This window comes from Saccostrea echinata, unplaced genomic scaffold (assembly GCF_033153115.1).
Source record: "Saccostrea echinata isolate AGI-Se365-2 ecotype Australia unplaced genomic scaffold, CSIRO_AGI_Sech_v1 ptg000012l, whole genome shotgun sequence".
In the NCBI taxonomy this organism is placed as follows: Eukaryota; Metazoa; Mollusca; class Bivalvia; order Ostreida; family Ostreidae; genus Saccostrea; species Saccostrea echinata.
The window spans coordinates 15,351,173-15,365,444 of NW_026889761.1; the positions used below are offsets into that span (position 1 = coordinate 15,351,173).

The following is a 14,272-nucleotide window of genomic DNA, read 5'->3' on the forward strand; positions in this document are numbered from 1 at the left end:
TTTTTTATTTTTCATTTACCACAATTCAATTTGTAAATTTTACACTTTAATCTGTAAAATTAACACTTTAATCTGTAAAATTAACACTTTAATCTGTAAAATTTACACATTAATCTGTAAAATTTAGACTTTAATCTGTAAAAATTACACTTTAATCTGTAAAATTTACACTTTAATCTGTAAAATTTACACATTAATCTGTAAAATTTACACTTTAATCTGTAAAAATTACACATTAATGTGTAAAATTTACACATTAATCTGTAAAATTTACACTTTAATCTGTAAAACTTACAATTTAATCTTTGTAAAATGTACGCTTTAACCTGCAAATTTTACACTTAACTCTGTAAAATTTACACTTCAATCTGTAAAATTTACACCTTAATCTGTAAATTTCAAAGTTTAATATGTAAAATTTACACTTTAATCTGTTTAATTCACATAATCAATTTGGCAACTTCATACATCTTCAGTAACACGCTTTAAAGCCAACAAACCATGAATCCTGCATGATAAAATTTGATTTTGATTTTATATTAAACAATAAATGTGGAAAATAATTACTTATCAGATATTATATGTATGGATATAATACAAATAGTAAGCAATCTAGTATGACTTATATGAGACTTTCATAGAATATTTACTTTGTACATGCTGTTGGACACGTCTGATTGAATCTTTTGTGAAATAACATGTAGGGAGAGGGCGAATTAAGTTTTTAGAACTTGTGCCCAATCCCATTGTATATATTTATTGCAATAAAATATGTTCAAATCAATATTTGAGAGAATTACGAATTCAGTGGATGTGTAAAACAAATCAAACACACATATCTTCACGATGAATATGAAATTGATATCATTATACGCAAATTCATTTGATGCGTTCAGTAGTTCAATTATTGATAGCATTAATTGAATTACATTCTACATGTTGTACGGGCAACAATTGAATTATTTATTGAATTGAGAATTTTTAAATAACCAATTAATATATTAATTATTGAAGTATATACATGTATAAATATTTAAAGTATATGAGTTTATATTTATTTTGGAACAACATAGAAATAAATATCCTCTGATTCAATGATGTTTCTTTATTGTTACATTCTAAAATCACAGTAATTTTATCTGTTATATTTTGCATCATGATCATAGACTCATAAACTTGTATATCAATCTGAACTGCAAATGAGAAGACAAAATTATTTGAGATATATTTTGACTGTTCGTCGCTCTTTACTATAGTACTAAAGAAATATACTGGATTGAAAGCAGATTTCCGATATTTTGCTTGGAATTACGAGGCCCATGGGCATCTTTACTTATCATATATACATGTATAAACTTGTATGCAAACACTTGTGAACATTTCAGTTTTATACTATTTTTCAAATGTCTAAGGTATAACACCATGAAAAGACCGTTCGATTATTACAGATTACAGTACAGTTTTTCAGATTAAAGTGTAAAATTTACAGATTGATGTGTAAAATTTACAGATTAAAGTGTAATTTTACAGATTAAAGTGTAAAAGTTATAGATTAAAGTGTAAATTCTACATATTAAAGTATAAATTTTACAGATTAAAGTGTAAATTTCACAGATTAAAAAGTGCATTTAACACATTAAAGTGTAAATCTTACGCATTAATATGTAAATTTTACAGATTAATGTGTAAATTTTACAGATTAAAGTGTAAATTTTACAGATTAAAATGTAAATTTTACACTTTAATCTTTAAAATTTACAGATTAAAGTGTAAATTTTACAGGTTAAAGTGTAGAAATAAAAAAAAAAAAATAAAAAGTGTCAAAATGGCACTTATACGCTTCCGTGCTTATATTGTACCTGATGTATCAATGGTTTGTTTTTGATTGAATGAAGAGAACTTGAACTAGTCTCCAGACATGATATTATTACTCTGGGCTAAACATAGTCGATAAGCAGCATAATGATAAAATTTAATCTCACTCCCTTAAAATAAAGTGCTGCCGGGATCACTTGCCAAATAAGATTGCAGCAATAGGTGTGACATCAATTAATTTATACTGTCACTGTGTTTTTGTTTATAAAATAATTGTAGTGCCTTCATAATACCCAGCATATATCATGAGACATACTAGTAACATGCTAAAGTTGATTTTATTCTGTAAAGGGCTAAAAAGTAATACGCCAAATTTTTAACACACATAAAAACTATATACATAAAGAATATTGCTCCTTGTGTTATAAGATTTATCAATTTGACATACATGTACAAATAACGTATTTCTCAGTACCATAATAAAATGAAAATACATGTATGCATTACTTGCATTTATCATAACACAAATATTGTATATTGCTTGATGAAACTTTTGAGCGGAAATTGGAAAATGATTACCTGTCCAATTTGTTACCTATACTACCTATATACAGGGAAAACATGGAAAATTATACTTTTAAAAGAATCAACTATATATTCAAATCAATTTTTCTCAAAAAAATCGTTTGAAAAAGTTAACAGGTCTATCCAATATTCCTTTCCTCTTTGGTTTCCTTTGCCACTCGTTTCCTACTACGACGGAAACACGGTCTATTGTTTTATTCGCAGCTTCACGAAGATTTTCTACTCGCTTTTCGATTAATGCAACGTGCAATAATCTTTGAAGCACGGCAATCCGTTTATCATATCCAGGTTGTTTTTCACTCTTTTGAGCTTCAATCAGAATCTTAATATGATCCTCCGAAGATAATGGATCAGGTTTCAATGCGATTTCGTTAAGTTTATTTTTGCATCTTTTCATTTCGTCAACATTATCCCTTATCTTCTTGAACACGTCGTTTATATCACCTTTAAGATTGTGAATATATGTTTCATAGTTCATGGTTTCTCCTACAGCTTCTTCATATTTTCTTTTCATTTCAGTGTACATCTTTTTTACCTTTTCAGTTTTAAATCTAAATATATACGGCGTGTTTTTATGATCGGACCAATGACAATGACCTGGACAAATTTTACAATTCCCCGTATCCTTACTCATTGCGGAACACCTACTCTTGCGTTCATCGTCCGCAATTTTGCAGTCTTCGTGACATGTAACATGACAGTGCATACAATTTGTTACATGTTGACCAGGGGGCAAGGTTATCTGTATTTGCTTTATTTCATCTACCTCGTATTCGAAGTTCCTATTCGCATCAATGTCAGCTTTATGCTTCTCAAAAATACGTATTTGATCTTCCAACTCGTTTACTTTTGTAAGACCCGCATCGACTTGGGGTTGAATGTTTTGAATTACAGTTTTTAACTGTTCTCTTTCCTCAAGAACATCTATTGTGAGAGCGAGACTTCTTGCTTGAAAACGTCTGAGCGCTTCGAAAAAATTTCGAAAACTTTTTTGTCCCATATCCCAGAACATTGGTGTTAAGGAATTTCCATCCATCGCTTTATTTTCTTCAAATAATGCCGAATTATTAAAAACAAAGTGATTCCCAAATGGAAGCTGTGATTCATTTAGAGCCGCTAGTACAGGAGGTTTTGCACCGTCAGCAAACGTAATCAAGGAGCATATATTAGACTCAATATCTTTGCCAAAAAGAGACATAATTGAATGAAAAATATACGTTTGTGTAGGTGTGAGTCGAGCATCAGGTGCCTTGACAATGAAGCATACACAGTCTAAATAAAGCAGATTTGGCGGGCTCTTATCTGTTAAAAGATGTCGAATTTGATTGACAAGGAGCTCATCTCGCTCAATTCCACGCGTGTCTCCAAATCCCGGTGTGTCGATGATATTAAGTGTATAATCTAAGCGACTGCCTGTTTGTGGTGCTATCTTGTACACTGTTATCCACTCTGTCTGTGATATAGCCTGTTTAATAGAAGGTAGGTAAAATAACTTATATGTATTAAAATACTAGTATTTAAATTGATGTACTGTAAGCATCACTTCAAACTTTGACTTTTACAAAAAGATGTGGTATTTGTTGATTTGCTTTCGATATAAAAGAACTATTTATTCAATAAAAATGGAACTTGCAAATTTTCATATCTTTCCAAAGGTCATCTATAGACCTACATTATTAAAAACGAATCACTCTAAGGATGACATTAAAAAGATACTAGAGTTCCTCATTGACAATGCCTATCCTGTCTTTGGAGACCAGTAGCACTTTTCACAAAAAATTTTAATTATAAGATTAACAAGATGTGTTTGTGAAACAATATGCCCCCGTATGGCAGCTTATGTCGAAGGTTAAAGTTTCTCAAATGCAAGTCAAAATTCAGGCCAAAAGATAAAAACGTTGATACCCAAAGAAAGATCTTGTCTCGAGGAAAACACCTGTGAAATTTGAAAGACCTAGATACAACTGTTCAAAAGTTATGGTGAAGGTTAAAGTTTTTTAAATAAAAGTCAAACGTCAAGGTCAAGGTCAAAGTGGTTGGTATCCAAAGGAAGATCTCGTCACAAGGATTACATATGTGAAGTATGAAAGCCCTAGCACCAACCATTCAAAAGTTATGGCCAAGGTTAAAGTTTTTCAAAAGTAGATCAAACTCCTAGGTCAAGGTCAAAGGGTCAAAGTGGTTGGTATCCAAAGGAAGGTCTTGTCACAAGGATTACATATGTGAAGTATGAAAGCCCTAGCATCAACCATTCAAAAGTTATGGCCAAGGTTAAAGTTTTTCAAAAGTAGGTCAAACTCCAAGGTCAAGGTCAAAAGGTCAAAGTCGTTGGTATTCAAAGGAAGGTCTTGTCACAAGGATTACATATGTGAAGTATGAAAGCCCTAGCTCCAACCATTCAAAAGTTATGGCCAAGGTTAAAGTTTTTCAAAAGTAGGTCAAACTACTAGGTCAAGGTCAAAAGGGTCAAAGTGGTTGATATCCAGAGGAAGGTCTTGTCACAAGGAATACACATGTGAAGTTTGAAACCCCAAGCTCCAACTGTTCAGAAGTTATGGCCAAGGTTAAAGTCTCATAAAATTTTGCAAAAGTGGGTCAAACTCCAAGGTCAAGGTCAAAAGGTCAAATATGATGGTACCCAAAGAAAGGTCTTGTCACAAGGAATACACATGTGAAATATGAAAGTCATAGCTCCAACCAATCAAAAGTTATGGGCAAGGTTAAAGTTGACAACAGACAGACAGACAAACAGACAAACAAACAGACAAATAGATAAACAGACAAACAGACAGACAGGACAAAAACAATATACCCCCGGGATCTTTCGATCCGGGGGCATAAAAATTGACAAATCTGTAATTGTTTAGTAAAAATATTTTTATACCCCCGCTTGAAAAGTGGGAGGGTATACAGTGATCGGGGTGTCCGTCCTTCCGTCCGTCCGTCTGTTACGCTGTGGGGTACATATCTCTTATCCACAACTCCTCTTATACCACTGAATGAAATTTAATGAGACATTCACAGAATCTTTGTTACATAGTGCCCTTGTGCACCTCCTATTTTACTTTTTGATCTGACACTTATTTCGGGTCTCCCAGGGCAAAACATGGACTATGCCATTATAATCATATGAGAGGCGGTGGGTATCATTTAGTGAGCTCAGTGCTCACAGTACCTCTAGTTTTCTAAAGGAATAGTTTCTATATATTCTAATGTAAAAGAGATATAAGATTTGAGCTTAGGTACTAGTACTTGTAGGAGAATTGGAAAATTTTTCTTTTAGTCGTAAGATACATGTACTTTGTGAAAAAGTCCACAGTCCCCAAGACCATAAACTGCAATAGATTTAAGTAAAAAAATTAAATTTTGGATATCTTCATCTTTATTCAAGTTTATGATAATGGGGCCTGATCTTCCAACGATCTATTGGAATTTTCTTTAGTTGTGCCCAATTATAAGCAGTTCATTTTAGTACTACTATGAAATAAACTTTATTTTAAAATAATCTACTTGAAAAGAAAGATTCTCTTGCTGTGGCGTTCAATTCGACATTTATATATACTGGTGAGGTTTTATCAATTAAGAATGTTCAATTTCATTCCTACATTAATTCGATATATCCCATTGAAATCGATATACCACATAACTTGATACATCTGCTTCATATTTGGATATTTCACTAGAGGAAGACTCTGATGGCAAAATAACAGCTTAACTTTTTTGATGAACGGGGTGACTTCAACTTTTTTTTAATGTCATTTTCTCTTAATTTTGTACTTTTATGCCATTTTCACTTGTCAGGGATTTTATGTCTCCCAGCTGATTCGATATGCAAGGAAATTTTTCACTTGGAAACAACTTCTAAACAAAACAAGTTTTTAAACGAGAAAGCATTTGTCTCGGTAGCCTAGTGGTATAGCGTTCATTTCGTGTTCGAGAGGTCTCGAGTTCCGCAGCTATGTTAAGGCTTCCGGAAGGTTTAAAATGTTCAAAACATAGTACTGGATTGCGAGGTCGGTTTTGATTTCAATTCGTAAGCATTTTAATCACGCTGAATTTCAATTAAGGATGAATAAGCGACGTATTTTTAAATATTCGGACATTAAAGATTTAAGAATTCAATTAAAACATGTGAATTTTGCAATAGTGTTCCGACATTTTACGTACAGTTTGAAATAAAGGGTAAAGTTTGTGACACTCTCCCCGTCATAACAGCTCGAGTTTGCAGTGACTTGACCTCATTTTTCCATTATGACGTCATATATTGGTAGTTCAGAGAAGTGAAGGCCCAGAGTGCACTATGATATTTTATGGAAAACTTATCTGCGTCCATTCTCGTTTCCGGTCCCGGACACACCTAAGGCGTATAATATAGGCAGTGAATGTTCCTCCGCCAAGCGCCAGACACTAGAAGTGAAAATTTTTAAGATGAGACCTTAACAACTGAAGTCTCGTGTCTCGGTAGGCGTTGGCACGATAAAGATCCCTCACTCCTACGGCCGTAAGAGCCATGCATAGGTCAAAATTGTTGTATTTTACATAAAGCAGAAGACGTCTTTATATGAGTGGAAGATTCTCGAATGGAACAATAAACAGCATACAATCAACCAATCAATAACAAGAGACAGGCTACTGACAAAGAAATTGATGATACAAGGTTTCCATCTCGTTTAAATTCCACATTTCGCAAATTCGTGGTCGTCATAATGCCCTTGTTTACAAAGACAATCTGTCGTTGGGTCGAATGTTGAGTGACGACTTTCATTAAAATTGTTAGGCCATTAATTAATAACAGAAATGCTAATAAATTGTTAAGCATAATAGTATAAAGAACTAGGTTCACTTTATGCATAAAATGGCCCTGTCCTTATATCAATTAATTGACTATCACCCTCTGTCCGATTTCATATATCAAAATAAAGTAGACACTTAGTGCTTTCATTTCCGAAAACAAAATTTCTTTTTGAGAATCCAGGTATTGGAAAGCAGGCTTTGAGAAAATACAATGCTCTTGAATTTTGCAGAAAACATGCATATTTGACTACGTTCAGCAAAGAATTAAAATATGAGCACAGCCCACGATCCAAAAATTAAAACATGTTTTGTGATCTTCAGAAACAGATCTTTCATTATGTAATTACATATTTTGGATCAGAGGTTGTGCTCTATATATGAAATATTGAAAAACACCTCAACTTTTGGCCATTTTTAAGGAAATTTACAGGATAAGGGAAAAATGACGCATTTATGACGTCATCATACATTGACTAGAGAGAAAATTACGTCATATTCAATAGATACACCGTCACCAAGGGTCCAAGTTATGAATATTGCATTTTCAACCAAAACTGAGCAGTTTCGATTTTTCAGAAATTCTCAGGGCCAAAGAAGGCCCTGAGTGGCTCCTGCTCTTTGATTTATTTAAAAAAAAAGACTGTTTTAAATTTCAAAACATTAATAACAACCTGGTTCTCTGTTCTTTTCTCTTCTTCCTCTAGTTCTAAAAGAGTGAAACGGAATTCATCTTGAAAGTTGACGCCCATGATATAATTTATGATTCCATCAACCATTGTACTTTTTCCACATCCTGTTGCTCCAACCAGAATGATAGTTTTTTCGTCTATGCTGAGTGCACCGATTTTGGGATTCCCTACATAAAAACTCAATCTGAAAACTTTCGAAACATAATCAAACCATTCGAACATTTTGCATTCCAAATACTACTTTTTCAAGTTACTTTTAAAAAGTAACTAATTAATTACAAGAAAATGCAAAAGTTTTAGAGATGATAAAAGTAACATCTACCAAATCCTAGTTTTATTTCCTTGATTTTAGTTTCTGGTTTCCTTGTCATGTTGTCTAAATGATATGGTAGTTGAAAGGTAGGAAGAGCATCATTTTTTACTTGTTTACAGTATGGTAGAATAGTGCTTGCCAATGAAGGATATGTTTGGATAGGAAAACTTGGAGGTCCATAATCGCATGGTATTCCATTTTTTACGCCACGTACTTGGAAAATGTATGTTGTTTCGGCTTTAAGCCCATCAACTCTAAACTCTGTTTCCTGGATTTGAGAGTCTATCGGCATCCATTCATACTCGTCTCCATAAACAAAAGGTTTGAATCGGATTTGATAGTACTCAGCATGCTTTATTTCTTCCCAAAAGATTACCGCAAAGTCTGTCTTGTACTGCTTAATCTGCGGCCGAACCCCTGAAATCTTTTAGAATATAATTTATATTTTGTTAAAAGTGCTCACTTTTTAAAATTTAGGCTAAATATTTCTTCACATAAAACTAAACTGCAAAACTTCTATTGCGAAATAAAAAGAGAACATACATTGATTTTTTTAATTACGTATTATGCGCAACTTTAATATTGTGAACATCTCTAATATAATATTTTTATAAATAAAGACAAACGAAATGATATTAAGACTATAAAAACTGTTAACGTGCAAAGAAAAAAACAGAATAACATACCTTTGAACTCTTTGATAATTGTTCCCAGATGATCCTGTGAAATAATTTCAAGTAAGAATTATCAGTGATAGACGGCATACTTCATTTATACGTCGTATGTTTTTATAAGAGATGTACAAAACATAATGTGCATATACTTACAAATTTGTAGATGAATGGTCTGGCATCCGTTGGAATAAATCAGTTAAACTCGTTAAGTCTTGAACTAGTGCAGAACTTTTGTCCAGTTGGGTATGCATATTTGAATGAATTTCATGTCCTCGAGTGTCTTTTTGTTTGATATGACATCTGGCACATACATCGCACATTGGTTCTGGATCCTCACAGCTAAGACATAAAGCAGATGCAGCATTTTCAGCCTGGTCAAATAAGCAAGGTACACACATTGTTTTCTCCTTAATTTTTTCTATTATAGGTAGTTTTCTTAAATCTCGACATATTTTGTGCCCCCGAGATAACTTCTGCTTTTTATGTTGATGTGCACATTGATTACACATCGGGTCCGGTTCTCGGCAGCTTAGACAAAATGCTTCCGCCAAATTGTCCTCTTTATTATATGAGCAAGATTCACACATTATAGTATTTTTTATTGTGCCATACTTTTCTAACTCATGACTTACTTTATGATTTCTGGATTGTTTTTGTTTCAAATGTTGCGAAGTGCATTCTTGACACATTGGTTCTGGTTCATCACAAGTTAAACAGAAGCATGTTGCTGTCTTGTCCATGTTTTCGTATTTGCAGGGCACACAGTATAAACTCAGTGTTTTTTTATCATCTGGTATTTGACCATCTTGGATAGTGTCGCTTGTCGCATTCCTGACACTGCTGTCGGTTGAGTTAGCATCATTACATTCCGTTTTGACGTCATCAGAGGTGGCCATTTTTGGAAACTCTCTGTTTAAACTAGATGAGTACTTTTCACATAACACAACTTCACTATTGGAAGGTTGAGATTCACCTTCATCTTTACCGTTTGACGCAGAAGTAACTGTATCGGTTGTGTTGCTAAAAAAATAATTGAAATATTTTCATCAAAAACTAGTGTAAAAGGAAGTTCTATTTTGTAGAAACCAATTATGTTATTACTCGACCAATTTGTTGTGGACAGTAATATCAAAAATAAAATGTCACCTTCACGTCTGCATGATATTAAAAAAAGTTAATTCAAAATTTTAAAATGACAGTTGACTTTATTATGATAGTTAAATGTACTATTATATGAAACTAGAAGGGATATAGATTTTTATATCTGTATACCTGTCTGTCTGTCCATCCGATATTTTTGTTTTCTAGGTTACATTTTGAAAATTAGTTTGAATTTGGTACGTAGAAGTAAATTAGTTTAGTTCGATTTTCTGGGAAGTAAATCAACACTTTGAAGAATCAGACCAGGTCCAAGCCTAGGTCAAGATCTAGTAAATAACTTTAGACTAACTGTTTGGTGCTAGATCCATTATGACGTCATAATCAATTTCAACTTTCTTTTTCCCGTACTTTACGGCTCTAATATAATTATGTAGAAAATAAAGTATTTTCATGGAATTCAATTTGAAATCATGTGAAAAGTAATCCCGATACCTATATTCAATTTAATATTATTTTAAGGAAGAGGCCAAGAACATACAAATTACCAATTTCTGAGAGACTCTAGGCAATCTGGATACATTTCCTTTGTCTGATATGGAAAGATGACTGCTTTTCTTAATTTTTCATTGAAAATGAGTTTAAAATTTGATTTTTCGTCTTGTTTATTTACAAATTATGTCCCGAAACACCTTATTTGACTAAGCTAAAGTTATAAAGCATCATAAAAGGAATTTATTTCTCAAATTTGAGAAATCTGTAGGCACCTTTCATTTACTAGATCTTGACCTTAAGCTTAATTGATTTTTTGTCAAATGTAACAATCATTCTGAGAGTATTACATAAGTAATTCTAGTCCCTTACCGGCAAGTGTAAAATGGTTTTTCTTAAAAATTAAAAAGGCCATAATTTCTTCAAAAAAAAAGAAAAGAAAAAAGAAAGAAAGAAAGAAAAAGAAAACAAAAATTGAAGAGGAACAAAATGCAAACTTGATCTATAACTGTTTGAAGGAGACTCACATACCAAAAAAAAAAGGAAAAAATAAAATAAAACAAAACAAAACAAAACAAAAAAGCGGGAAATCTGGTTCGATAGAAATGCAAAGTTGATCAGTTACTCAACAAGGTACAGTACAGGAAACGCTGATCCTGTATTTCCCGCACCCCGTCGCAGTATAAACACAACGCGGAATTTGGCCAGGTGAGACAGGTAAACTGCGTTCCCTCCGCGGGAAACTCATCATCCATCTGTCCTCGTTAAATCATTGATGCTAGTTTCGAAAACAAACTGTAGTGACCTCCCCGAACAGAAATTACCGAAATTCCTTGTAAGACAAAAACAAAATTAATACAGATAACTCTTAATACCTCGAAGTCCGCGGGACCGAGGAAAAACTTCGAGAGATCAAGAATAATAGATAAATAAAAAAAATAAAAATAAAATATTAAAAAAAAAATAAATAAATAAAAATAATTTTTTTTCTTAAATTGAGTTAAAACGGTGACAAAATCAACGCACTTAGAAAAAAAAATTAAAGTGCGTTAAATTTGGGACAAATCTACGCACTTTAAAAAAATAATGTGTGTAATTTTTCAAAGTGCGTTGTAACATAGCTGTTGTGGTGTAAGCACGCCGTTGGTACTGCGATAAAAACCTGCGACGTTGTGACGCAGAAAGGATTAACAAAACGCGGAGGGGATGCAGTCTAATACGGAATCCGCGTTGCCCGTACTGTAGATAGAACGTTCTATCGTTAAAATGATATTGTCCTACGGACCCGGTTTAACGATAGAATTCGTTCCGTGTATTCGCAATGTAGCAAAATAAATACGGGCGATAACTCGAACTCTGTGCATTTTCTATGAACAATCCAGAGAGTTCCGAATGTCAACATGGCGTTAAATTTGAAGCTAGGAAAAAACGTTGAGAAAATGAGTTGAATTTTCGTATATATATGGATTATTTTTTAGGTTATAAGGCATATACAATCTCAAAAAGGTTTGTTATGATTAATTTGGTAGTTATTTTCAGTGCAACTCCTTTTGTATTCTTCAAAATCATTTCGGAGTGGATCCACTCCGATTTGCTACATTGCAAGTATATGGGACGTATTCTAACTGTGGTGAGGGCTTGTCCCGAGACACAGTTAGATTATTCTAACTACCCGTACTGTGCACTCACATGCCAAAAATCAGCTCAATATCTACAAGCGTTTAGAACCTAGAGTCCCATCCAATTTCACCGGTAGGTGACTAAAAATTGTCATATGGCCCTTAATTGACAGAACATACATCAAAATTCTTACTTCCATTTTTTTCTAAATCAAACTTTGCCATATTAGGCATTTTGAGATGAAATTTTGAATTTTATGAAATTCATCTTTTTCAGTCTTAAAGCCCATCTCCGACTTAAAAAAACAATTTAACAAAAATTGTTCCAGAAATAACTTTGTGTTATTTGATTGAAATTATGCATATAAGGGTTTTATCTCACGTTGTAGTTTCTTAGGATCTGATTTTTTTTAAGGGGGGGGGGACCTTTTTTGACTGAAAATGGAACATTTTTCAACTTGAAACTTCCAATATTACATTAAAAAATTTGTGCACCTCTAATCGACCTGTATATCCAAAAAGCTTATGATTGTGTCCTGGGTTCAATTAAGCTCCGGCAACAATAAACCTATAAGTCGATGAAAAAATATGAACAAACTGTTCCTTTGCCAAGAGGTCGGCACTTTGAAGTGAAAGTTGCGAGTCTTTCAAAAGAGACGTTAAATACCGAGTCCCCGTATCAAGGCAGGCATTGGCAAAGATCCCTCAATGCTCAGTGGGCGTTCGTGCCGAATAAAGGTTTGAAGCCCTTCACCAGCATACAGGGACGTCTCATATGAGTGAAATCGTGAAGCAAGGGACGTAAAACAACAAACAATCCATCCATCAATCAATTCTTGGTCAATCTGGCTGAATTATGGTCTATTATTACTTAAAAACAATGAAACTTTCAAGAATTCTTTTGAGATTCTTAATTTAATTAATACTGTGTATTGAAATTTGGAAAATTGTTGTAAATAAACAAAAGTTTGTTGAATGTAAAGAGAGTTTGCAATGATAATCTATATTTTTTTCACAGGACTTGCTTTATGGCCATCTATGGGGATAGCTTCAGCATATTTAAAAAGAAAGGGTGACATTTTATCCTGCAACGCACAGTGAGACAACTATATGTAGCTCCAGTACAATTCTTAAATTTGTAGTATCAAGAATGTCTTCAGAAATGGGTGCATTGTCAAGATTTGTTGTAGCTGGTGGGGGCATGGATTGCTTTAGCAAAACTATTAGCATGCTTGTTCAAATATTTAAATATAGTACCCTTCATCCGATGACAAAAGATGCGTTGAACTGTCCTCGTCGTAGTCTTTGATTTGAGTTTGCGACATTTTGAAAATCCTAAGAAGAAAAAGAAAAATATATCAGAAATGGACATTTTTGATACCCTGAAATCTTCGAAGAATCTATTCAGTAAAGTTATCGAGCTATTTGGATTCACTAATGGAAAAAAAGTCGGTAAATTAGTCCTGTGAAGGAGTTTGAAAATCATTCTTAATAAATGTATATGCAAAAGCGCACTGGTGAATATTTTAATCGTAACCACCTTGGGCTATTTGATATCCTGTTGAGTCAGTACTGATTATGTTGAATGAGCTTAAGGTAATGGCAGAACGGGAATAAACTATTTTAAAATTATATTCGATCTCCTGAAGCACGATAGACAAAACAGGCATTGAATGCCAACAGAAATTTTACATGATCTCTTTTAAGGAGGGATTCTTGTCTGGTTTCTGACCAGACGAAATATTCCAAGTATATTTGCATGTATGTCTTATAGACTTAGCTGTAATGTATTTAAAAGATCATATTTTTCTTGAAAATATCTCCTTTTCCGCCTATCAAAATCACTTACAGAACATAACATGTGGTTAATATTTTTAAACAATCAAAGACTTGAAGAAATTTTGATATGTAACAAATTAATAACAATGCCCTAAAGTTTTAAAACATAGCAAATAAAAATGATTTTCTAAACAAACTACAATCTTGTTAGCATTTGAGAGCCTCCAACCTTAAAACATATTTGAGCAAAAAATCAGTAAAAAGTGTTTTTTCTCTCTTACTAAACGGTCAAAGCTTTTTGTTTTTGTATCATTTTGTATATTTATATGACTACTTAACCATATGTAAAAATAAGAAATATTTAGATATAAGAAGTATATAAAAATAACTAATATATCCTAAAAAAATTAAGAA

The 14,272-nt window shown here is 32.9% G+C and overlaps 1 protein-coding gene across 1 annotated transcript; it reads right to left on the bottom strand.

Annotated features, from left to right (window-relative positions):
• Positions 1-2,488: 2,488 nt before the first annotated feature.
• On the bottom strand, positions 2,489-13,404 carry LOC133185061 (uncharacterized). Its single transcript, XM_061320122.1, has 6 exons — positions 13,337-13,404; positions 9,024-9,890; positions 8,883-8,916; positions 8,206-8,620; positions 7,866-8,050; positions 2,489-3,865 (listed from the first exon to the last, which is right to left on the bottom strand). The coding sequence occupies exons 1-6, from the start codon at positions 13,402-13,404 to the stop codon at positions 2,489-2,491; spliced, it is 2,946 nt and encodes a 981-aa protein (XP_061176106.1).
• Between the last annotated feature and the right edge of the window lie 868 nt (positions 13,405-14,272).

Coding starts and splice junctions, on each gene's coding strand:
- LOC133185061 (XM_061320122.1), bottom strand. CDS start 13,404: ATGTCGCAAACTCAAATCAAAGACTACGACGAGGACAGTTCAACGCAT. Junction 8,621..8,882: donor AATTATCAAAGAGTTCAAAG/GTATGTTATTCT, acceptor ATATTCTAAAAG/ATTTCAGGGGTTCGGCCGCA. Junction 3,866..7,865: donor AGAAAAGAACAGAGAACCAG/GTTGTTATTAAT, acceptor TCTATTAAACAG/GCTATATCACAGACAGAGTG.